Source organism: Zingiber officinale, chromosome 7A, assembly GCF_018446385.1.
Source record: "Zingiber officinale cultivar Zhangliang chromosome 7A, Zo_v1.1, whole genome shotgun sequence".
NCBI lineage: Eukaryota > Viridiplantae > Streptophyta > Magnoliopsida > Zingiberales > Zingiberaceae > Zingiber > Zingiber officinale.
Genome location: NC_055998.1, coordinates 142148043 through 142171546, shown reverse-complemented (window position 1 = coordinate 142171546; position 23504 = coordinate 142148043). Strand labels below are relative to the sequence as shown.

General features: G+C 43.6%; 2 protein-coding genes across 2 annotated transcripts; both read left to right on the top strand.

The window, feature by feature from the left end:
- Window positions 1-431: 431 nt before the first annotated feature.
- LOC122003038 (carotene epsilon-monooxygenase, chloroplastic-like) lies at window positions 432-18565 on the top strand. Its single transcript, XM_042558469.1, has 10 exons — window positions 432-1057; window positions 1654-1950; window positions 3650-3847; window positions 4396-4497; window positions 5381-5521; window positions 5590-5697; window positions 17368-17450; window positions 17590-17752; window positions 17929-17987; window positions 18372-18565. Exons 1-10 carry the CDS (start codon window positions 524-526, stop codon window positions 18385-18387), a joined length of 1701 nt encoding a protein of 566 aa, XP_042414403.1. The 5' UTR covers window positions 432-523; the 3' UTR covers window positions 18388-18565.
- Window positions 18566-18862: 297 nt separating this feature from the next.
- LOC122003039 (acyl-acyl carrier protein thioesterase ATL3, chloroplastic-like) lies at window positions 18863-22084 on the top strand. Its single transcript, XM_042558470.1, has 5 exons — window positions 18863-19280; window positions 20378-20478; window positions 21347-21456; window positions 21592-21687; window positions 21772-22084. The coding sequence occupies exons 1-5, from the start codon at window positions 19045-19047 to the stop codon at window positions 21883-21885; spliced, it is 657 nt and encodes a 218-aa protein (XP_042414404.1). The 5' UTR covers window positions 18863-19044; the 3' UTR covers window positions 21886-22084.
- Window positions 22085-23504: the final 1420 nt, after the last annotated feature.

Below are 23504 nucleotides of genomic sequence, written 5' to 3'. Positions count from 1 at the left end.
TCTCATATTTTTTATATACAAATAGTCTAAAATGAGTATAATTTCTATTAAATTCAGCACTTTAAACTAGAATTGAGTATATTTTCTATTAAATTGAGCATGACTTTTTTCTTGCTTAATATAATTTCTCCTAAATTCAGTAATATTTTAAAAAAAATTAGTATATTTTTCATCTAATTGAATATTATTTAAAAAAAATTTAATATATTTTCCATCCAATATTAAGATGGAAAAAGAATTAAGTTTAATTTGATAAAAAATATAATAGATTCTAATTTATGAATTTAAGAGAAATTATACTCATTTTTAAATTTTTTATATTTAAAATATTAAAAATAATTGGATAAATATGTTTAAAGACTATATGTAAAATTTTATTTGCAATGGGGCTGCATGCAAATATTCCCCTAACTTTAACCGTTCCAGCGACACCGGCCATCCATCGTTGCCTCATCATCTAATCCCAACTCCTCGTCCTCTCTCTCTTCTCCTCTCTGAGAAGGCAAGCGGAGACTTCCATTCCATGGCTTCCACCGCCTCCTCCTCATTTCGACTCCCATCTCTCCTTCCTCCGCAAGCCCCCACATTCTGCAGATCAGGCCGCCAGCTCCGTCCCCACCGCCTCCGGCTTCACCCCGTCAGAAGAAAGCCCCTACTCGTCTCCGCCTGCTCTCCCCAGGACAATCCTAACGGTGCCGGCGGAAGCACCGGAAGTAACAGGTCTTGGGTTAGCCCCGACTGGTTGACTTCCCTCTCCCGCTCCCTTTCCGGCGGCGGCGGCGGCGACTCCCGGATCCCGTATGCCGACGCCAAGCTGGATGACGTGTCAGACCTCCTCGGAGGCGCCCTTTTCCTCCCCCTATTCAAGTGGATGCTAGACTACGGGCCCATCTATCGCCTCGCAGCTGGCCCTCGCAACTTCGTGGTCGTCAGCGACCCAGCCATCGCCAAGCATGTCCTTCGAAACTATGGCAAGTACGCAAAGGGGCTCGTCTCCGAGGTTTCTGAGTTCCTCTTTGGATCTGGGTTTGCCATCGCCGAAGGTGCCCTTTGGACGGTTTGTAATCTAGGCTCTTTCCTTAGATTATTACTGTCCTGTAAATGAATTAAGACTGAGGGAAACAAGAGATTATCTTTGAATCGAGTAAGGTGTAAAAAAAAAAAAAAATGAAGTAATGATGGTCATTGAACCAGAAAAGGCGGTGATGCATTTGATTTCATTCGGCATAGATTTTATCCGCTGCGGTTGGCTTTCTTCTTTGGTTTTGGTTCCATGTTGATTTGCTTTTATTATCACTCGCTTTTATGATGATTGTTCTTGTATTTTCATAGTTGGCGTTATGTTAACATAGTGAAGTCTTACACCATAGAGAAGTGTTACACCTTAGCTTTTTTTTTAATATTCTTTTAAGGGTTGATCATATTGCTTTTAAGTTTTAACCCGACTCAAACCAAAGAGAATTGGTAATGGTTCCAAATCTTTGGAGCTGTTTTTTTCAGTAAATTTAATTTCTTTGAAACAAGTTCATTTTCTTTTTGCTATTTGTACCCGTAACTGATTATAATTGGTCCGTTGATGAGGGCTATTGGTAATATCAATTTGTTTATGACTTTCTTTTTTCTGCTGTTTATATGTACCAAATAATGTTGCAGGTGAGACGTCGTGCAGTTACCCCGTCTCTCCACAGGAAGTATCTCTCTGTAATGGTTGATAAAGTTTTCTGTAGGTGTGCCCAAAGACTAGTGGAGAAGCTTCAAATCCATGCCATGGATGGTACAGCAGTGAACATGGAAGAGAAGTTTTCTCAATTAACCTTAGATGTTATAGGCTTGTCTTTGTTCAACTACAATTTCGACTCACTTGCATCTGATAGCCCGGTTATTGAGGCAGTTTATACAGCACTCAAAGAAGCTGAGGCTCGTTCCACTGACATTTTGCCGTATTGGAAGGCAAGTGATTCTTATAGGCCATACAAACCTATTTTTCCATCATAGATAATAGGAATCCGAATCTTAATGAAGTAGTAAATTTAAGAAAACCAAAATCCTTTTCTCTTGTGGTATTTTATTAATTGTTGTTAAGCAAATCTTAACTGCTTTTGATGGTTGTTTTAAATTAATTACACTTTCCTACATAAGATGGGATTCTATGTTTTACTCTTATATTTCTAATTTATTGCGAATGATGTAGTTGTGAAACCAGAACCAGATTGCTTTGACTGAACATAGAACATTGGAATGCGCCCTTAAAGTTTTGTTCACTTTATAGGAATTGAAATACCCTAGATTAACCTAGATCCTACCATGTTGTAAAAGGCTAGTTATTCATATTCTTTGGTATTTTTATTTCATGTTCTTTGTAATTAGTCATTAGATGACATGAATATTTTCAAAGATGTTGGATATAATTCATAGTTAGACAAACATCAAATTGAAGTAGCGTTCAAGGTGGGAAGTGCAAGAAATAGTATAGAAGGTTGTATTTTGCATAATGATTGCAAAGACCTAATTTGAGAGCTTAATAACGCTGCAAGATTTTGTAATCTGTGACATAATTCTCATAACACATGGGTAACCATTATTGCGTGCTGACAACATGCAGCTAAGACATCAACAGCATATATGCATTATATAAGCTTGTTTGCAGTTCATCATAGAAAATATTTGAAACCACTGTGATAACGTTATGTGACGATATTTATATTTAGATATCTAAGTGTACGTTTACCACATTTCATACCAGACAAATTAAGATACGCAATCTATATAGACGGAACTTTAACATCTACCACACAACATAATGAATTGATTGTAATAGATATTCATAAAAGAAATTTTACATGATTATCCAATTCTAGAGTGTTTAACGCTTACAGCTACAAGTGTTTAACATGTACATTTTTTTGACTATTTACACAAAATAAATTTCAAGTACTGATCCTATCTAAGAGAGCACCTAATTGACAAATATAATATTTATACTTATTATTAAATTCTCATCTGCATACTGGTCACTCTCTTCTATCATTATATTATCATTGGGGATTGTTTTTCATGAAAATATCGTTTGCTTTACTAGATTTGACTTAGTCATTCTATTTAGACTCATTAATGAACTCAACCACTTATGCAGTTTGCATATTTGCTGAACCATGCTGCATATTCAGCTTCAATGAGTAAATTGAGGATTTAAAATAGGAATGAAACTGAGCTACAAAAATATGTGAGCTGATGCACTTGCTTGTCTAAGGAACTTGAAATTCACTTGCATCTCAGTAGCAACAAACTATAGTTTGATTTAAATGAAGAGTAAGGAGGATTGAAATGGCTATGCGGAATTAGTAGTGATTATGAAAGTGTTGGTAGTTTATGAAATAGGTATCATAGAATTACATAGAAATTTGCACATGTTTATTATAGCTTTTTCTAAATTTTTATAGAAGCTTATTTTTATTTGTGAGACATAGGTCCTATTTGGTGCTTATGTCGGTTTCAGAGGAGGCCTTTATGAGCCACTTTAACCTATTTGAAATTCCAAGACTTTCATTGTTACTTTCTCATGCTCCTGTACGATCCACTTCTGTAGAAAATCTTCTTCTTTGATTAGGAATATTAAGTTTCAAAAATTTTCATCTGGTTGATGTTGCAGCTCCCTATTCTCTGCAAGATAATTCCCAGGCAGATAAAAGCAGAGAAAGCAGTCTCTATAATACGCAACACTGTTGAAGAACTCATTATCAAATGCAAAGAGATTGTAGAAGCTGAATGTGAACAGGTTGAAGGGGAAGAGTATGTCAATGAGACAGATCCTAGCATCTTGCGTTTTCTACTAGCCAGCCGTGAAGAGGTTTTCAATTCATGCAGATTTTGTTCTCTGTTATTATGAAATTTGGCGTTCATATGGTATTGTAGTCTTTAAATTTGGAATTTTTCTCTCGCTAAATGAATCAAAGAGGAAATTTTTAAAACAATACCTCACTCCTGCCAGTGTTGTATCTTTTGAACAATTTATTAGAATGATTCAAGATCACAAAAATAAAGATAAAAAATACTTCCAAGTTTTTTAATTTCAGGATTACTTTCTCCTAGGAAAAATGGTCTGACCCAATATGAATTTGACAAGGTTTTGACTTGAATCTTTTTTAATTGATCATCTTCTGCTTAGCTGTGCAGTTTGCTGATACTAAATAGAATTGTCCATTGTGATTAATGGTCTTTGCTTTGAACATGTGATTCTAACCCTTACTGTGACTTGCATCGAGATGCTCGTAAACTAATTACGATTATAGCTTTGCAACTATTAAGATGTTATTTTATATGTTGTAACCATCTTAATTTAGTTATATACAACCAAAAGTCTCACATTTGTTCTCGTTATATTTCCTTGAATTTCAGGTTACAAGCATACAACTTCGTGATGACCTTTTATCCATGTTAGTTGCTGGTCATGAAACAACTGGTTCAGTTTTGACGTGGACAATCTATCTTTTGAGTAAGGTAAATTTGAAGTTCCTTACATATCTGTGCTACTAATATCTGCATGGTACACCTGAAATTTCATGTGACCAGTTGCTAAAGTCGTCCATTGTGGTTCAATATATGTCTATAATATTGATGGAACCAAATTATTGGCATGTCATTCATAGTTTGCATAGTGCATGCATGACATAGCTTACACTACATGCCTAATATGTTCCCTCTTCAATCTCCATACTACTTGAATCAATTATATTCTCAAACAAAAGCTGAAGAATTTGGAGAATGATTAGGCCCGTCAGGAAGATAATTGCCCAAGTGGTTTAGACTTGTGGATCTGTTAATGTCCAAAAAATGTACAAGAGCTTATTAAAAAAAAATATGCACTTTTTATAGAAGCCCATGCTTAGACACTGACCTTAGTTCAGTGAGATACACCATTCTGTATGGCTTATGTCCTATAGACCCTAACTCAGATTGTTCTGTTGTTACAAGCCGAACTGGAATCAAGCCTCTTCTGCCGTTGCTTATTGTTCCAGCTAAATGCTTGTTTGTTCCCGAAGGGATAGTTATGTGTCATGAGGAAGCCAGGCAACGCAACTAATCCATTCAAATAAAATTAGGAGGATGTTGGCTTAAGCATTTGCAACTTTTGATTTGCTCAATGCATTTCTTTGTGAGCAGCTTGTATTCCAATGGCCTGTGTAGCTCTCTTGCAACATCATGTTTATCAGTGCGATATAATTTGATAGGTTCACAGATACCACTCTAGGACTTCATGAATTTAGTTTTTTTTTTTTAAACAATATTATTTTGGTTTAGATTATATATTTCCACTAGTCCAATTAAGTTGATTATATTTTTCTTCCAGATATGTTGACTCTTCAGCTTTGAATAATTGAAGGATCCATCATCTCTCAAGAGGGCAAGACATGAAGTTGATGAAGTTTTACAAGGAAGACCTCCTAGATATGAAGATGTCAAAGAGTTGAAGTACTTGATGAGATGCATACATGAATCTTTGAGACTTTACCCCCATCCTCCAGTATGTATATCTTCTTTTGATCCATATTCTGCCTTTGTCATCTCTTGTCCAAATTATCACTCTTGTAGGTATTGATAAGGCGTGCTCAATCCGATGATGTACTTCCTGGAGATTACAAGATTAATGCTGGTCAAGACATAATGATATCTGTGTATAATATACATCGGTCACCAAAGGTTTGCATGATATTCTGATACTTTATCTAGTTGAGATATTTAGTAACATCAAGCTCTTGTGCTTCCTTCGTTTTGTTCTTCTGCATCCATTCCTGTTCATCTTTGATTCTACCAAGAATGTAATTTTAAAATTGTGTTGACGATGGCTTCCTCACTTGACCTGACAAATGATGAAATGACAATATCATACATAGCAACAATGATAATATATTAATATGACAACCCTAAACAAGTAAAGTCAATTGGCACTTACAATGCATGTATGATGATGATGCATTCAACATGTTAATCAGAGAAAACAATTTTGAATATTCTTATGTTAGTGATCCTGTCCGAACCAGAAGTCAACAGACGCTGGGCACGTGACGCTCCAAGGCTCGCTGATGTAGGTCTCCAACTAGTGTCGAGATGCTCCGGCTATCCTGCACAGAAGTCGAGCCGGGAAGGGGATTCCCACAGACGGCGCCAATTTGATCCTGTCCGAACCAGAAGTCAGCAGACGCTGGGCACGTGACGCTCCAAGGCTCGCTGATGTAGGTCTCCAACTAGTGTCGAGATGCTCCGGCAGACCCCGTCTATTGTCTCTGCTCGGATGCAGGAGCGTTCCCACAGACGGCGCCAATTTGATCCTGTCCGAACCAGAAGTCAACCAGAGCATGCCCTCGATGGGACAGCAGAATCCCCTGTCACAAGATTTGGAGCATGACACACACGTGAAACCTACAGGTTGTCAGAGAAAGAAATCCTCTGGCCCTTTCCTTTGCTCCAAACTTGTAGTCCGAGCGGAAAGATACCTAAACATCCGACCGGACATCCGCAGTGGTTTACTTGTGCTTTGTGGAGACTAACAAACAGGGGTGCTTTATGACTGTGATCGGTCAAAAGGTCAGCTCGGTCCATGACCTTTTTAACTGAGCGTCGGAACCCCGATTTGACAGGGTGCCTACCAACTATAAGTGCAAACCGGCCGGACCCTTCCGGGTACTCGATTCCATCGGCCGGCCGGCCGGCAGTCCACGGCCGTCCGTCCGGTCGGACCACACTCTCCTCTGGGTGGGCGGTTGTTCCGGTGACTTCCACTTGGCGTTGACTTTGCCAGAGAAGGGGGGGCCCGCTCTTACTACCGGATCACTTGCCTTCCCTTCAAGTCTAGTCGAAGGAGGCGCATAGTCCGACTGACTGGACTGTGAGTCTAGCCGAACGGCTCTTCCATGCTAATCTCCTCCGCCCGGTCAGCGGCAGAGGTATCCTTGAATGAATCAATGATGGCTTTCGCCGGATCTCCTTGCGTTCTGCGCCAATCTTCGACATCAATGTCGATCATACCTTCATTAAATGCTCCGAATGATTGACTGCCACGTGGAGCAATGCCATCAGAGTACGGAGGCGGTTGCATGCTATTTTGATGTGACCGAAGCAATTCGAAATAAACGGCTAGATGTATGCATTGATTCCCGTGACCTGGATCCGACGGTGGAGGCCGACCGGCCCTCACCCTATAAATTCTTCATTTCCTTCTCCCTCTACTGTTGCTCTCTGCGCTGTGGAGCTCCGGCGATCTTGTTGCTGCCTTCTGACGCTCTCCGGCGCCTTTCCTCGATTCATCTCCCCTCAGTAAGGTTTTAGATCTATCCTCCTTCCTTTCCGGTATCTAATCCGTATTTCTTCCCCTAGCTCGAGTCTTTGAAATTCCATTCCTTCGTCTTTGGAACTTCCTTTTTTTATTTATCCTGTCCGGATCATGGCCAGTTCCTCTCCTCTCGAAGAACAATCCCTAGGCCCATGGTATACTACCATGCGATCCCGTTTCGAACAACGGGATTTTGATATTTTGGCTGACAATTTGAAATCCCCGGTTCGCCTTAGTTGGTCCCGCTCGGCCACACAGACCGCGGTGGTTTCGTGTCTTCGCGACCAATTTATCACGGCCCATGCGGTTCCCGTCCATCCTTTTATAGCGACGCGAATTATTTTGGCGTCGCTCGGAAGTTTAGTACCAAACACCTTCCGTCTCCTCTGCGGCGTTGTCGTTTTGTTCAAGATTCACAACATTCCCCTCCGACCGGAGGTCTTCTTTTATTTCTATTATCCTAAGCAAGCCGAGCCGGCACCTTTATGTTCCAAGCTCGGCCCGGTTTGGTCTTCTTCAATAAACTACCCACTTCCAATAAACATTGGAAGGACTATTATTTCTACCTCCGCATGCCCATCACCAAACTTTCCGACCCAGTGGCAAGTCACCACCCTCCCGAATCAAGAAATTCAAGACCCGACCGGACTATCTTCACGCAGCGAATGTACTAGCCGGTCTACGACTTGACATCAACAAGCTTCTTCACGAGGAGTGATGTACATTTTAATGAGTCCTATACTGGACCCCACTCCGACCGGTAAGAACTTTGCTTTGCACTTGCTTTAATTGCTAATCGATTTCTTTTCTCTCACGGTGACATCGCATGGACTTGATGGCCGTCTAAAGAGAAAGGCGGGAGGTCGTACCAAAGAAATGGCGGGTATTCACCGGCCGGTTCTCACGAAGGAGAGAGCGGCACCCAGGCCGAATCGGCCGCTCAGGCCTCTCAACAGCAGGTGGACCCCTCCAGGGAACCAACGGCCCCGAGGAAGGGTCCGCTCGGGAGGAGGATCACCACGCAAAAGAGACGCCGAGTGGAGACCCCGCTACGCTACCTCCGCGGTCCAACCCTCCGACCAGGCACCGGTGCCTGAGACCAATTCATCCGACCGGACGCCTTCCGACTGGGACGAGTTGACTGCTCCGGCCGAGGCCACTCCGGTCGACACTCTCCCCCTCGCTGTTCATCCAACGCTCGACCATCCATTCGCGGTCTTCTGCGCCAGCTTCTGATCCCGTGGCCGCACCGTACGGGTTACTCTTCATCTTCCGATCAAGAGTTGCTGACCGGACGACCGTGCCCGAGCACACCGTTACTTTGAAAGGGCCCTCGAGATGTGGGCCGACGCCGGCGTAGCATCGATCCTCTCCGAACTTAGCCACCACACGCGGGCTACGGGTAAGTTCTTCGTTGTTTTTGTTTTTGTTTTACCTAAAATATTTCCGCTCGGCTTCTAACAACTGCGCCTTCTCGCTTCAGAGGTGGGTGGAAGAGATAGCAGTTTCCAACCGTCTGGCCATGGCGGACGAGGAGATAAGGCAATTGCGGGCGGCAGGTGGTCCGAGCGGCTCCCTAGGACCTTCCTACTCCGAGCTGCAAAAAGAGTCAAGAAAACTCAAACGGCCGAGCAGAAGAAAACAGGATCGGGCCCACGCCTTAGCCGAGTCCGAGCGACAGTCAAGTCGCTCGACACAAAGATAACTCGCCACCACTCGAAAGAACACAGCCATCTCCGATCCGGAGAAGAAAACGTGGAGGCCCGGGCCTGAGATAAAGGAGCTGACGGAGCAGCTCGATCGGGAGAAGGCAGGCCGCTCGGCCGATGCGGAGAAGATTGAACGTCTGAATGAGGCCCTGACAAGCTCCCAGGCAACCTTCAAGGAATACCAGGATGCCGAGCCGAGCCGAGTCGCCGCTCTCCGACAAAGTTACATCCGATCGCCCGAGTTCTCGGAGAAAATTTGCGAGCGGATGTACTCGGCTTTCGACCTGGCAATTACGGCCACTATGACCTATCTGAAGTCGAAGGGCCTTCTTCCGGAGTCCACCAATATTCCAGCCGGCGATCAAGTGGAGCTCCTGAGCAACATTCCGAGGGACCTCTACGACTACATCGAGTAATTTTTGTAATTTCGCCGCTCGGCTGAACATGAACCTTTTTGTACTTAGGCCACTCGACCTAAGGTTCTAATTTTAATGAAATGCTTTCCTTTCGTGTACTCTATCTTTTTGCACTGTTCCCTGGCTAACACTTGTACGGTCCGCTCGTCTTCTATCACATCATACCCCGGGCATTCGAGGTGCATTCTTCCAGAATGAAGTGTTTTCCCCAGCTCTTCCGTCCGGCCGCATATCAATCTGGGCTGCTAGCCAGAATCGCTCGCTATAAGCCGATCCGAACCTTTTATACCTCGAGTCCGATCGGAAAATAGCTTCGGTCTGACAATCGGCGGGGAATACGGATAATCGCAATGTCGACGATATTCCGCTCGGATTATTTATAGACGCCGGCTCGTCTCTTGATTTTTAACGACGGAGCTCGTCGGCGCGGATATTTATAGCCGGTCGGCGCGGCTCTCGATCTTTAACGACGGAGCTCGTCGGCGCGGATATTTATAGCCGGTCGGCGCGGCTCTCGATCTTTAACGACGGAGCTCGTCGGCGCGGATATTTATAGCCGGTCGGCGCGGCTCTCGATCTTTAACGACGGAGCTCGTCGGTATTCCGCTCGGAGGGTTTATAGACGCCGGCTCGTCTCTTGATGTTTAACGACGGTGCTCGTCGGTCTTCCGCTCGGAGGGTTTATAGGCCGCTCTCGATCTTTAACGACGGTGCTCGTCGGTCTTCCGCCGGAGGGTTTATAGACGCCGGCTCGTCTCGATCTTTAACGACGGTGCTCGTCGGTCTTCCGCCCGAGGGTTTATAGACGCCGCCTATCGATCTTTAACGACGGTGCTCGTCGGTCTTCCGCCGGAGGGTTTATAGGCCTCGTCTCGATCTTTAACGACGGTGCTCGTCGGTCTTCCGCTCGGGGGTTTATAGGCGCGGCCCTCGATCTTTAACGACGGTGCTCGTCGGTCTTCCGCCGGAGGGTTTATAGACGCCGGCTCGCCTCTTGATCTTTAACGACGGTGCTCGTCGGTGCGGATATTTATAGCCGGTCGGCGCGGCTCTACGGTTTAACGTCTGGGCTAGACGGCCGTCAAGGCTAATTTTGACACTTCCGTTCGGAGTTGCTATTCGCCTTTCCCCCAGCTTGGATAATGCCCTCCTGGCCGCACGGCTCAGGATCTACTTCATCGAGTATTTTGGCTCGGATAATATACCTCCGTCCGAAGGGCACGGGCCTTCGATCTTCGAGCGTTCGGCTGACCAATTTAATTCCGGCCGAACGGCACGGGTTATTTGCTTACGAGTCTAACCACATAAACCTCCCGACCGATCGGCCTGGAGGCCTTCGCGCTACGATGATAATGCCTTATATTCGCTCCTTTGACTTTTCATCTCTGCATTTCAAGTATTTAGTTGAAAAATGATATACACAGGGTGATTTACAGTGATACACCTTTCACCCCGCCCGGTAAGGCTGGAGGTGGTTCGCGCTCCACGGCCTATCTAGCTGCCGTCCGTCCTCATCTTCCAGATAATACGCGCCCGAGCGGAGCTTTTCGATGATTTTGAAAGGGCCTGCCCATGGCGCTTCAAGCTTGCCGACGTCGCCGACCGGCTTGACTTTCTTCCAGACGAGATCGCCAACTTGGAACGACCTGGGAATTACGCGCCGGTTGTAGTTTTGCTTCATCCGCTGACGGTACGCCATCAGCCGAACGGACGCCTTTGCCCTCTCCTCTTCTACCAAGTCCAGCTCCATGTTTCTTCGTTCGGTGTTGTCATCATCATAGCTCTGGATCCTGGCTGACTCAACGCCGACTTCGACCGGTATGACAGCCTCACCGCCATATACCAAATGGAACGGTGTGACTCCCGTCCCTTCTTTTGGCGTCGTTCGGATAGCCCACAAGACGCTCGGCACTTCATCCGGCCAACTCCCTCCCAAATGGTCGAGCCGAGCGAAGAATTTCCCATAGGTGACCGTTGCTCGAGGATAGGCCACGGACGTGAAATGTTGCTCGATGCCGTAGCTTGCACCAATCCTCCAACATCTTCCCCGTGAACCGCCGCCCTCGGACACCAATCGGCGAGGGATGCCGAACCGACAAATGATGTGCCGCGATGAATTTTTTAACGCTCAGTGATCTTTGCCACTGCTCGGCCTCCACCCACTGGAGAAATAATCTACCGCCACTAGTAAAATTTCCTCTGGCCGCCATCGGAAATGGACCCACAATATCCATTCCCACTGATCGAACGGACATGAGATGGTTGATGCCTTCATCTCCTCTGCCGGTCGGTGGGAGAAGTTGTGATACTTCGGCATGAAAGGCATGTAGATACCGTCCGAGCGGCATCTGCTTGTAAAGTTGGCCAAAAGTATCCGGCCAAGAGGATCTTCTTGGCTAACGAGCGTCCGCCCGGATGACCCCCACATGATCCGTGATGTACTTCCGGGAGGATGTAAGCTGAGTCCTCCGAGCTCACACATTTTAGCAGAGGACGCGAGAAAGCTTTCTTGTAAAGCTGATCTCCGATGAGTGTAAACCGACCGGCTCTTCTTCTGAGGAGCCGGGCTGCATATTCATCGGATGGTGTGGTGCCCGAACGGAGGAATTCTATAATAGGTGTCCTCCAGTCACTTGGAAACGCGAGGCCTTGCATCCGGTCGACATGCGCCACCATCAGCGTTTTTTCAATTGGCTGCTGAATGGCGACCGACGTTATTGAGCCATTGGCCGCCTGGTTCTCCGTTCGGGACATCTTCCGAATAAGCACTTCTCGGAAAGTAGCTTTGAGTTTTTCAAAGGCCTCAGCGTAGAGTTTAAGCCGAACACAGTTGATTTCAAAGGTGCCGGAAAGTTGCTGAGCGGCCAACTGTGAATCCGAATAGAGAGTTACCCGACCGGCCCCCACATGTCGTGCCGCCTGTAATCCGGCTATAAGGGCCTCATACTCTGCCTCATTGTTGGTGGCCTTGTAGTCCAGCCGGACGGATAGGTGCATCTTTTCTTCTTGCGGTGAGATAAGTAATATCCCAATTCCGCCTCCGAGTCGAGTGGAAGACCCATCCACATATATCTTCCACAGAGCTTCCGGCTCGGGCCTCTGCACTTCGGTCACAAAATCAGCCAAGGATTGGGCTTTAATCGCCGAGCGGGGCTGGTACTGGATGTCGAACTCGCTTAATTCTGTCGTCCACTTGATAAGCCGTCCGGACGCTTCTGGATTCAACAGGACTCTTCCGAGTGGACTGTTCGTCCGGACAATGATTGTGTGGGCCAAGAAATACGGTCGAAGTCGCCGAGCGGCTAGAACCAATGCCAAGGCCAACTTCTCGAGCCCGGTGTAGCGAGATTCAGCATCTTTCAAAATATGGCTCAGAAAATACACCGGCTGCTCTTCGCCGCTCGCCCTCACAAGTGCTGAGCCTACAGCATGCTCAGTTGACGACAAATACATATACAGTGACTCACCTCCGATCGGCTTGGCCAGTACAGGCAGGGAATTCAGATATGTTTTCAACTCTTCAAATGCTCGGTCACACTCTTCGTTCCACTGGAACTTAGTAGCTCTGCGTAGGATCTTGAAGAATGGCAGGCTCCGGTCGGCAGTTTTGGAGATGAATCTGGACAAAGCAGTTATCCGACCGGTCAACCGTTGCACTTCCCTTGTGTTTCTGGGAGGAAGCATGTCTTGCAGAGCTTTCACCTTGTTGGGATTTGCTTCGATCCCCCGCTCGGTCACTATATACCCCAAGAAACGCCCTCCTTTAGCTCCAAACAGGCATTTCTGGGGATTTAGCTTGACTCCATATTTGCGCAGTGTTCGGAAGGTTTCTTCCATATCCTTGAAAAGATCGGCCGCTCGGACGGATTTGATAAGAATGTCGTCCACGTAAACTTCCAGGTTCCGCCCGATCTGCTCCTTGAATACCTTGTTCATCAAGCGCTGATAGGTGGCCCCGGATTCTTCAATCCGAACGGCATCACATTGTAACAATACGCGTTACGAAGCTCACCTTTTCTTGATCTTCGCGGGCGAGCGATATAGCCCTGGTAGGCGTCGAGCATGCAAATTAACTCACAGCCGGCCGTAGAGTCCACCAACTGATCATCCGGGCAGAGGATAAAATCTTTGGGACATGCTTTGTTTAAGTCCCGAAGTCAATGCAACCGCCACTTGCCGGCTTGAGACCAATACCACGTTAGCCACCTGAACCACCTCGCGATGTGGCGGCCTCCGAAGTTTCTACTTCCGCCGGATTATGGCATTCTCGGCGCTAAAATCTCTTTTTTTCTGCTTTGCCGAGCCAGTCGGACATGCAACTCATGTTGCGCTAGGCTTGGCGAAATTCGCAACTCGTGTGTCGACCAAACAAAGACATCATGATTTTGCTGGAGGCATTGGATCAGCTTCTTCTTCTGTTTTTCCTCTAGATCTGAGGCGATGAAAGTGGTGGCCTCCGATCGGGTCGGATGGATCTGAACTTTCTCCTTTTCATCATAAATTAAAGCAGGAGGTTTCTCGGTTATGGCGTGTACCTCGATTCGGGGGACCTTCCGAGCGGAAGAAGCTTCTGCTCGGATCATCTCTATATAGCAACGCCGAGCCGCTAGTTGATCTCCCCGCACTTCTCCAACTTTGTCCTCCACGGGAAATTTTATCTTCTGGTGGAAGGTTGAGACAACCGCTCGGAATTCGCCGAGCAACGGTCGTCCCAAAATGACGTTGTAGGATGAGGGAGAGTCAACCACCACGAAGTTTGTTGTCCTGGTCCTCCTGAGCGGTTCTTCTCCCAGTGAGGTGGCCAACCGGATTTGTCCGACCGGCTGAACTTCATTGCCCGTAAACCCGTAGAGCGGGGTCGTCATTGGAAGCAGCTCGGCTCGATCAATTTGCAGCTGATCGAACGCCTTCTTGAATAGTATGTTGACCGAGCTCCCTGTGTCAACAAATATGCGGTGAATGGTGTAATTTGCTATTACCGCTTTAATGAGCAGCGCGTCGTCGTGGGGTACTTCTACTCCTTCCAAGTCTCCGGGCCCGAAAGTGATTTCCGGTCCACTTGCCCGCTCTTGGCTACAGCCGACTGCGTCGGACGCCCGCCTTTCTTGCTCGGTTGGAGTCTCCTCCGGCCGGCCCACCAGAATATGATCGCCCCGAGAAGTATTGCTCTGTTTTCTTCCTCCCGAGTGGATGGTCGGGACCGCCTCGACGTCCCGCGACTTTCCCGCCTTGGGATCTACGCCGATCGGACGATGGTGATGTCGCCTCTATGCGGGCCCGGCCGGCTTCGGGTCCTTTGCCTCGTGTTGAGGGGAGGAGACCGTCGTTCGGAATCAGGATTGGACACAAAGGGAAGGCTTCGGCAATCCCTCGTGTTGTGCGTATCCGTTTGGTGGAATTTGCAGAACATTGGGGTCCACCTCTTCTTTGGCTTGGGCCGAGCGGCAGCCACTTCTTGCACGTGCGATCTGGTGTGGGGAGATCGAATTGCTTCAGCCCTTGGTCCTCTAGGTGGTTGCTGAGCGGAGTGCTGCTTCCGCTCGGCATGAACAAGTGCACGTTCGGTTGGAGCTTCTTTTTTCCGAGCGGCTTGCGCTTCTTCCACGTTTATGTATTCGTTGGCCCGATGTAGCATGTGATCATAGTCTCGGGGCGGCTTTCGGATGAGCGACCTGAAGAAGTCCCCATCAACAAGGCCTTGTGTGAAGGCGTTCATCATCGTTTCCGATGTGGCTGTTGGGATGTCCATCGCCACTTGGTTGAATCGCTGGATGTAAGCTCGAAGCGATTCTTTTGGTTCTTGCTTGATGGCGAACAAGCTAACGCTTGTTTTCTGATAACGCCGACTGCTGGCGAAGTGGTGGAGGAAGGCCGTTCGGAAGTCCTTGAAGCTTGTGATAGATCCGTCCGGCAGTCTACGGAACCACCGCTGAGCCGATCCCGAGAGCGTGGTAAGGAAGACTCGGCACTTCACTCCATCAGTGTATTGGTGGAGCGTGGCGGTATTATCAAACTTACCCAAATGATCATCCGGGTCCGTTGTTCCATTATACTCGCCGATCGTAGGGGGCACGTAGTGCTTGGGCAGAGGATCTCGCAGAATGGCTTGACGGTTGGTCCGCTCGGGAGATGAGTCCGTCCGGGGAGCTTTCCCTTCCCGTCATCCCGCCTTGGCATTTCATCCGAGGAAGATCCTATATCTCTTCGGGCTGGCGTGGCTCCAGGGGTGCGAAATAAGGCCCGGTGGAATGAGGTGCTTCCGCTCGGCCCCCCGACGCGGACGTTGCTTGTTGCTCCGCCCGCTCGGCGGATGCTTTTTGCTTTTGCTCCACGAGTTTGGCGGCCCTTATCTCGACCAGAGCGTCGAGTTCCTCCCTTGAAAGCGTCACCGTGTGCTGTCGTCCAGCCTCGTCCATTGAGGAGCGTTCCCACAGACGGCGCCAATTTGATCCTGTCCGAACCGAAGTCAGCAGACGCTGGGCACGTGACGCTCCAAGGCTCGCTGATGTAGGTCTCCAACTAGTGTCGAGATGCTCCGGCTATCCTGCACAGAAGTCGAGCCCCAGCGACGACCCTCCGACGCTCAAGTCAGGTAAATCACGATGAACAAGGTGGCTCCAGAAGTCTCAGAGTACATACCAGCCTCCTCTGTCGATGAAACCTGAGGTTCTTTATATAGAGCTGTGAAAGGTTTGGGCACGCGTACCAAGGTGCATAAGTGTCCCCTGTCCTATCCTAGGTATGCGGCTGTCAGAAAGCTTACCTGTCCTTTCCTAGGTACGCGGCTGTCAGAAAGTTTACCTGACCCATATCGCTACAGTCAGAGCATGCCCTCGATGGGACAGCAGAATCCCCTGTCACAAGATTTGGAGCATGACACACACGTGAAACCTACAGGTTGTCAGAGAAAGAAATCCTCTGGCCCTTTCCTTTGCTCCAAACTTGTAGTCCGAGCGGAAAGATACCTAAACATCCGACCGGACATCCGCAGTGGTTTACTTGTGCTTTGTGGAGACTAACAAACAGGGGTGCTTTATGACTGTGATCGGTCAAAAGGTCAGCTCGGTCTATGACCTTTTTAACTGAGCGTCGGAACCCCGATTTGACAGGGTGCCTACCAACTATAAGTGCAAACCGGCCGGACCCTTCCGGGTACTCGATTCCATCGGCCGGCCGGCAGTCCAGTCGGACCGACCATCTATGGCCGTCCGTCCGGTCGGACCACACTCTCCTCTGGGTGGGCGGCTGTTCCGGTGACTTCCACTTGGCGTTGACTTTGCCAGAGAAGGGGGGGCCCGCTCTTACTACCGGATCAGTTAGAAATTTACCTTTTAGGAAAGATAATCATACATCATGCAAAATATATTTTAGGCTTTTTTAACTAAAACTTTATTGATTTATTTGACGTTAGCAAAAGCGACATGTAATCAAGATTACGACAAAAGTAACAAACTGTCTGCCCTAACATACTTATTACATGTGTTATGTTGACAGCGGGATCTGTAAGTTAGGTCCTAAATTGCAAAAAAAAGAAAACTAATTGTGATTTTAATTTTCTGGAATTTTGTTCTGATTCTAGTCAGATCTGCACCTCCTCTCTGGTTAATCAGACATGCACAGAGATAGATTTAGAGATGGAAACAACCCCTAAGACATCCTTGGTGCTAAGATCACCCAAATTATTAGGTTTAGTTAATATTCTAGTAAATGGTTAGCATCTTTCCGAAGACAGGGAATCCTTTGAGATTTAGTACAACAGAAGCTTTTAGAGAAATTGCTTCATTTGGTGCTGTTTTCCACTTATCATTATCATAATTTATGTGCGTTTAGTTGTCTCAGTAAAACTGTCTTTTCTCTTTAAATCAATTGGTATGAAGTAATTACCAGTTTTTTCTAAACTACATTCGTCTGCTAGGTTTGGGAGAGAGCGGAAGAATTTTTTCCTGAAAGATTCAGCTTAGAAGGGCCTGTTCCAAATGAGACAAATACAGATTTCAGGTTTACAATTAGTTCATGTTATGTCATCCACAAATCCTACTAAATAGCCCTGCTGAGCCATATTCACTTATCCAGCTTCTTGCTTAAAGAATCTTTTCAGGCATTTGATGTTTACATCATGCTGTTTTATGCTTCCTAGATTCATTCCTTTTAGTGGAGGACCTCGAAAGTGTATTGGTGATCAATTTGCTTTGCTCGAAGCAATTGTTGCTCTTGCTATCTTCCTGCAGCACATGAAGTTTGAACTTGTCGCAGATCAAAAGATAAGCATGACAACTGGAGCAACCATTCATACAACTAATGTGAGTTACCAGGATGAATTTATCACGAGAACTTTGTTGTACATATGATTTCATGCGCCCGGTAGAAATTGAGTTAACAATGTACATTAGGAAACAAGATCTATCCAAGTAGAAGTTTATTCAACAATAAGTTGCCTTGATGCTTGACTTACATTTGGACCTTTATTCATGCGCAGGGGTTGTATATGACGATAAGTCGGAGGAAAACACAGCACAATCCTGTTCCATCCTTGAGGTAACTGACATGTCTCTTCACCCGCTCGACATTGTTATCGTCTTCTCTGTTAGATGTGATCACTCACTCAACATTGTTGACCTCTTAGACCGGGTTCAAACCAAACTAAGGCCTTATTAACTACACTAAAATGCACTGTCAGGATGAAATTGAGTGATCATATCGAAAACCTAATCAAATGGCCAAAAGAAATGTAATGAATTGCATATAGGAGACATTCTCGATGATGGCTCTGTCAAAGACCAAACGGTGGTAGTTGAAAGGAAAAACTCTCTTAACTGAAGAAAAAATTGCTACATTTCTTTAGGTATTAGGATAATGAAATCATTATTGGGCTGTTTAAAATTAACCTTCATATCCTAACTCGTTTCTCTTCGTCTGCAGTGTATCATCGAGTTAATTTCTTCGGTATCGGTTTTACGCGAAGAGTTAGCCAAAGGTATTCATTTCTAAATGGTCTTTGGTGCCATGCCCTTCCGACTGCATACATAGCGAGGGAGGAAGTGAGATCAATGTAATTTATATTTTAGATTAAACAAGAGAAGGGTCATTCATAATCTCAATTTTCAAGCTTATTAGTGGTTTTTTCTTTCAACTTCATACAAGTTGACTAGATTAAGTCATCCTCCGCTAAATTAGCATTCATCTCTCCTTCATATTAAAATCAATTCATCAATATAAGAAATTAACATTCTTCTCTCTAATTTATCGAATCTTATCAAATATATTTCTTTAACATAAGTAAAATAAAATAAGGAGATAATAATTATATGCGATACATAATTATTCTTTTAAAATAAATTATATAAATTACTTTCGAAATATATAATAATACTTATTATTTTATATTTAACATGATTTTTAAAAACAAAAACATATATTTTCATCCATGATCATAAACTAGTAAAATACTAGTAACTAACTTTGCTTGATAAAAAGCAATTACTTTCACTTTGAGTGGGTAAGTGAAAATTAGATAAACTCGGGGGGCAAATAGATAAATGATCATGTAATAAATTCCCTCTGCGCTTGGCGGCCTCACCAAACCAGTGAAACGATGCTGCTCCTCGTACCGATCGCCCGCGTCCCCTTCGCCTTCTCCCCGTCCCGCGCCGAGCTCGGCAAGACCTTCGGTGCCAGCCTCCGTGCCACCAGATCCTCGATTCCTGCTCTCCTTGGGTTGCGCGGAGGCAGCGAGAGGAGTTGCAGTATCTTATTCCGCCGTGAGGGACGGAGCATTCGCCACTTCTCGGCGAGGAGCGCCGAGGCTCTTTCCGCCGACCGTGAAATCAGGTTCTTTGAAATTTTTTTCCTTCCTTGGCCTAATTCTAATTTGAGGAAAATGCCGCATCTTTAACGTGATTTTAGCGGATCGATGGAACCTATGTAAGAAAAATTCTAAATTTGGTGGTGATTCTGTCTGGTCAGCGGAGAGAAACAACTCTTCTGTCATATAGTACTGACGGCGAAGATAACGATGATCGTAGAGGGCAAGTAGCAGTTGCACTTGTAGCCTCGTTCTGCAGTCATCTGATGCAGCAGGAGGCTGATGCTTCTCTAAGGTCAGCGTGACTTCCTGGCAATGAAGGGAGAGGTAGGTAGGGTTTAGGCAATGGATGGCAATGAAGGGATTTAGAGACGATGAAAAAAAACACATAACTTTGTTCCTGCTGATCCCCATTTGTGCCACATGATGCCCATTTATAAAGAATAGATTCTAAATTAATCGTTTTAAGATATTTTTGTCGAATTATCTGGGTACATGTTTGTCGCATTCGTCGGTGGAGATTGGATGTCTTCCCTTTGGAAGTGCAGATTGCTGCATCCTCTTGTGGAGGCCAATTCCCTTCCTTCACTGTGGTCAAGTCCTCTCCGCGATGATCTTGCAGGAGATGGGCTGGGTCAATGACAGGGAGATTAAGCTTTCAGTTTACATCAATTATATTAAGCACTTTTACATGAGAAAACTCGCTAAAGCAATTATACTGATGAATCTGATATGTGTTTATAGTGGGAACAGAGGCTTTTGGTAGCTACATATCATAATAATTCTTTTGCTTATAAGTATTGGATGCATTTTCTGACCACTGACATATAAAATATAGATGGATTCGTATAGTCGGGCATCTTATTATTGTATTTTCTAAATGGTGAAAAAAAAGAGTCAATGCATGCTCTTATGAGTTCCTTATATAATTTTTGGTGATGCCTATATTAGTTAAGTTGACTGCATTTCCCAACTTGAAAGGCATCTTTCTTTTAGATATTTTTGTTTGAAGTGTGACCGAGTTGTATTTTGCTGGAGAAACATGGTAGAAACATCACGATACGATCATATATTTTTCCTAATTTTTTTCGGTTGGTTCTCATCCTGCTCACTTTCTATACAGGAATGATAAATTTTTTGAAGTTGTGCTCACTGTTAGAGATTATGAACTGGATCAGTTTGGGGTAGTCAACAATGCTGTCTATGCAAGATATTGTCAGCACGGTAAGCTTTTCTCTCTTAAATTTTTGTATAACATATTGCATCTATCGGTAGGTTGGTACCCTATGCCCAAGTGGGATTATCTTCCAAAGAGAACAATCAACTGACAACCTACCAAAGATTGTCATATTTTCGGTTGAGCAAGAAAATAATTTACCATTGACTGGTATTTTTCACCTCATCAAACATCGGAAAATTTGGAAATGTTTTTGATTTGTGTGAAACAAATGAACCCCCTTCAAGTCATTCAGATTTTGGTAGTTATGGTGTAGCTGCATTTAGTTATGGGTCATTTAGTAGTTGTTATGCGAGTTGCATTTGTTATGCACCTTATCTATGTATTGCTTGGATGGAAATGAGCAATAAAGTTTCAGTTTTGGAAGACATTTTGCTAAACTGATGACTGATATTCGATGCTTAATTTCATTACACTCGAACGAATTCCTTGTTTTCTTTTATTGTGGTTCATACCATCTAGTAAATTTGGAATAACAGCTGAACACCTTTAGGAGTTATTGTATAGGTAGTGACCTAATACTTTATTTCTACTGAAAAATGTTTCCAAGATTACGATGAAGATGACCGTCCTTGTCCTCTTTACAGTAAATCCATTTTGCTATCCAGTGTGATTTTTTTTCTAGTTACTGACAGCAGCAGTTGAAAACTTAGAAAATGCTCAACAAATGTCACTGTAATATACATAGAAGTGTTGATACGCTGCATTTCATATGTTTTAAAAGACAACTACATGTTATAAGGTCTTTTGTTTTGCTCAATGGAAAGGCTGCGTGGTTAGACCTTGACAGATTTTTCTTGTTCGCAAGTCGTTCTTCCATTGGTCTGACAAGTTTCTGGTTTCTTGAATGACCAGGGCGCCATGAATTACTTGAGACTATCGGAGTTAGTCCTGATGCAGTTGCTCGCACTGGAAACTCATTTGCTCTTTCTGATCTGCATCTCAAGTACATTTCTCCACTACAAGTATGTTCCTCGCTTTCTATTATTCATCAAGTGTTTCTGAAACTCATCCATGAGAAGCATCAGTTGAGAACTTTCATATTCTTTTGACAATGGATCGTCATGATCGATATCCAACATCATTTCTTGTATTGACAGAGTCGAGACAAATTTGTCGTGAGGGTAAAACTTGCCGGGATCTCAGCAGCTCGAATCTATATCGAACATTTCATCTATAAGCTTCCCGATATGGAGGTAAGTGACAAATACAAAGTTTCTATGTCTCATCCTAGTGTGACAAAATACAAACTATTTGGCGCCGCGTATATTTCTTTTCAGCCTATTATGGAAGCTTCTGCAACTGTTGTTTGTCTCAACGAAAAGAATCACCCTACTCGTGTGCCGAGCGAATTGTCATCGAAACTACTACAATTTTTCTCCGAAGTGAATTAAGAATCGAACTAGCACTGAAACCGACCGATCGAGGAGCTCCACAACACATTTGAAATTGAGTTTATTGATGGCTTGTATTTGAAATTGAGCTACTTTATGAATTTGTAACCTTGCCTCACTATCATTGGAACTTCGACATCAACGTGAAATACATTACATTGTGCAATTTATCGCATAATAGAGATTTCAGAATAACGCATGTTTGTTTAGCTCCTACAACTTTAAAGAATCCAGTACACTTAGAGCTGGAAATGAACTAAATGATCATGAGAAAATTTGGTATTCTAATTTATTTGTCTGTTAATACATACAAAGTCAGTTATATATATATGTGATGAATAGTTTGTGAAAATAAATAATTTTATATAATCAAATTTAATAATTAATCAAATAAGTTTAAAATTTTCAAACAATAAGCAAAATTTGAATTGCTTACTAAGTCAAGTCAAGTTTAAATTCTGCTCATCAATTTTCTTATTTGGAAAATTATTGTAGGGTCTGTAGTCTTAACTACTGTAAAATTAAATAAAATAACATAACTTAATTTATCAAAATTATAAGATATATAAAAGTATTATATCAAAAATACTTTTTTATAATTTACTTCAAAATTAATTAAATATTTCAACTTTATTTTTTTAAAAAATCACGATAATATATTTTAATTATATTCAACCCTACAATTTACTATTATAATAGTTATGTCCATAGATATTAAAGTGTTAAAGTTCAAATAATTTTAATTAAATTTAGAAAAAATATTTTGATATATATATATAGTAATTTTAATTAAATTAGACTCAAAAAAAATTGAGCTAATTTATTTCAGTAAGTATATATGTCCAGCTATAATAATGTTAAAATAATTTCTTTAAAAAATAATATATAATATGATTTCATTTTAATATTTAAAAAAATAATGCTTTTAAAAAATCATTTTAAAATTTTGCCTACAATTTATATCATGTGAAAACATCACCTAATTATTGACAGTGAATTTTGAACTAGAGAATTGTGCCTGTGAAAAATAATTACATAATAATGTTGCCAATTTTTTTGAGCACGTTGAACATTATATCTGGACGAGGAATGGATTCATTTTCAGGGGCGGAGAGGATATCGTCTATTGTTTCATGTAAAAATCATTTCTCCATACTTAAATTTCCGGATCCGCCAGTTCAGATGCTTAAAAATCGTTTCTCCATGCTTAAAATCGTTTCTCCATGAATGTAAAAATCGTTTCTCCATGCTTAAAAATCGTTTCGGCATTTTAGTTTTCTGGTTCCATCAGTTCACATGAATTTATTTCTTTAATCTCGGTTCATTACATTTAGCCCGCGTGCAAATCGTTTATTGTAAGTATCAACTGTACAAAGACATTAACTATTATTAGGCTCAAATAAACAGAAAAGATATTCTAGAAATTATGTGTGTTCTTGATTTAAAAAGATATTTTGGAAATTAATCGTGCATGAATAAAGACATTAACTATTATATGTAATTAAGTATCAACTGTGCCTTATTTTATATGTAAGTATCACATGTTCATGGATAAAGACATTAACTATTATTAAGCTCAAATAAACAGAAAAGATATTCTAAAAATTAGGTGTGTTCTT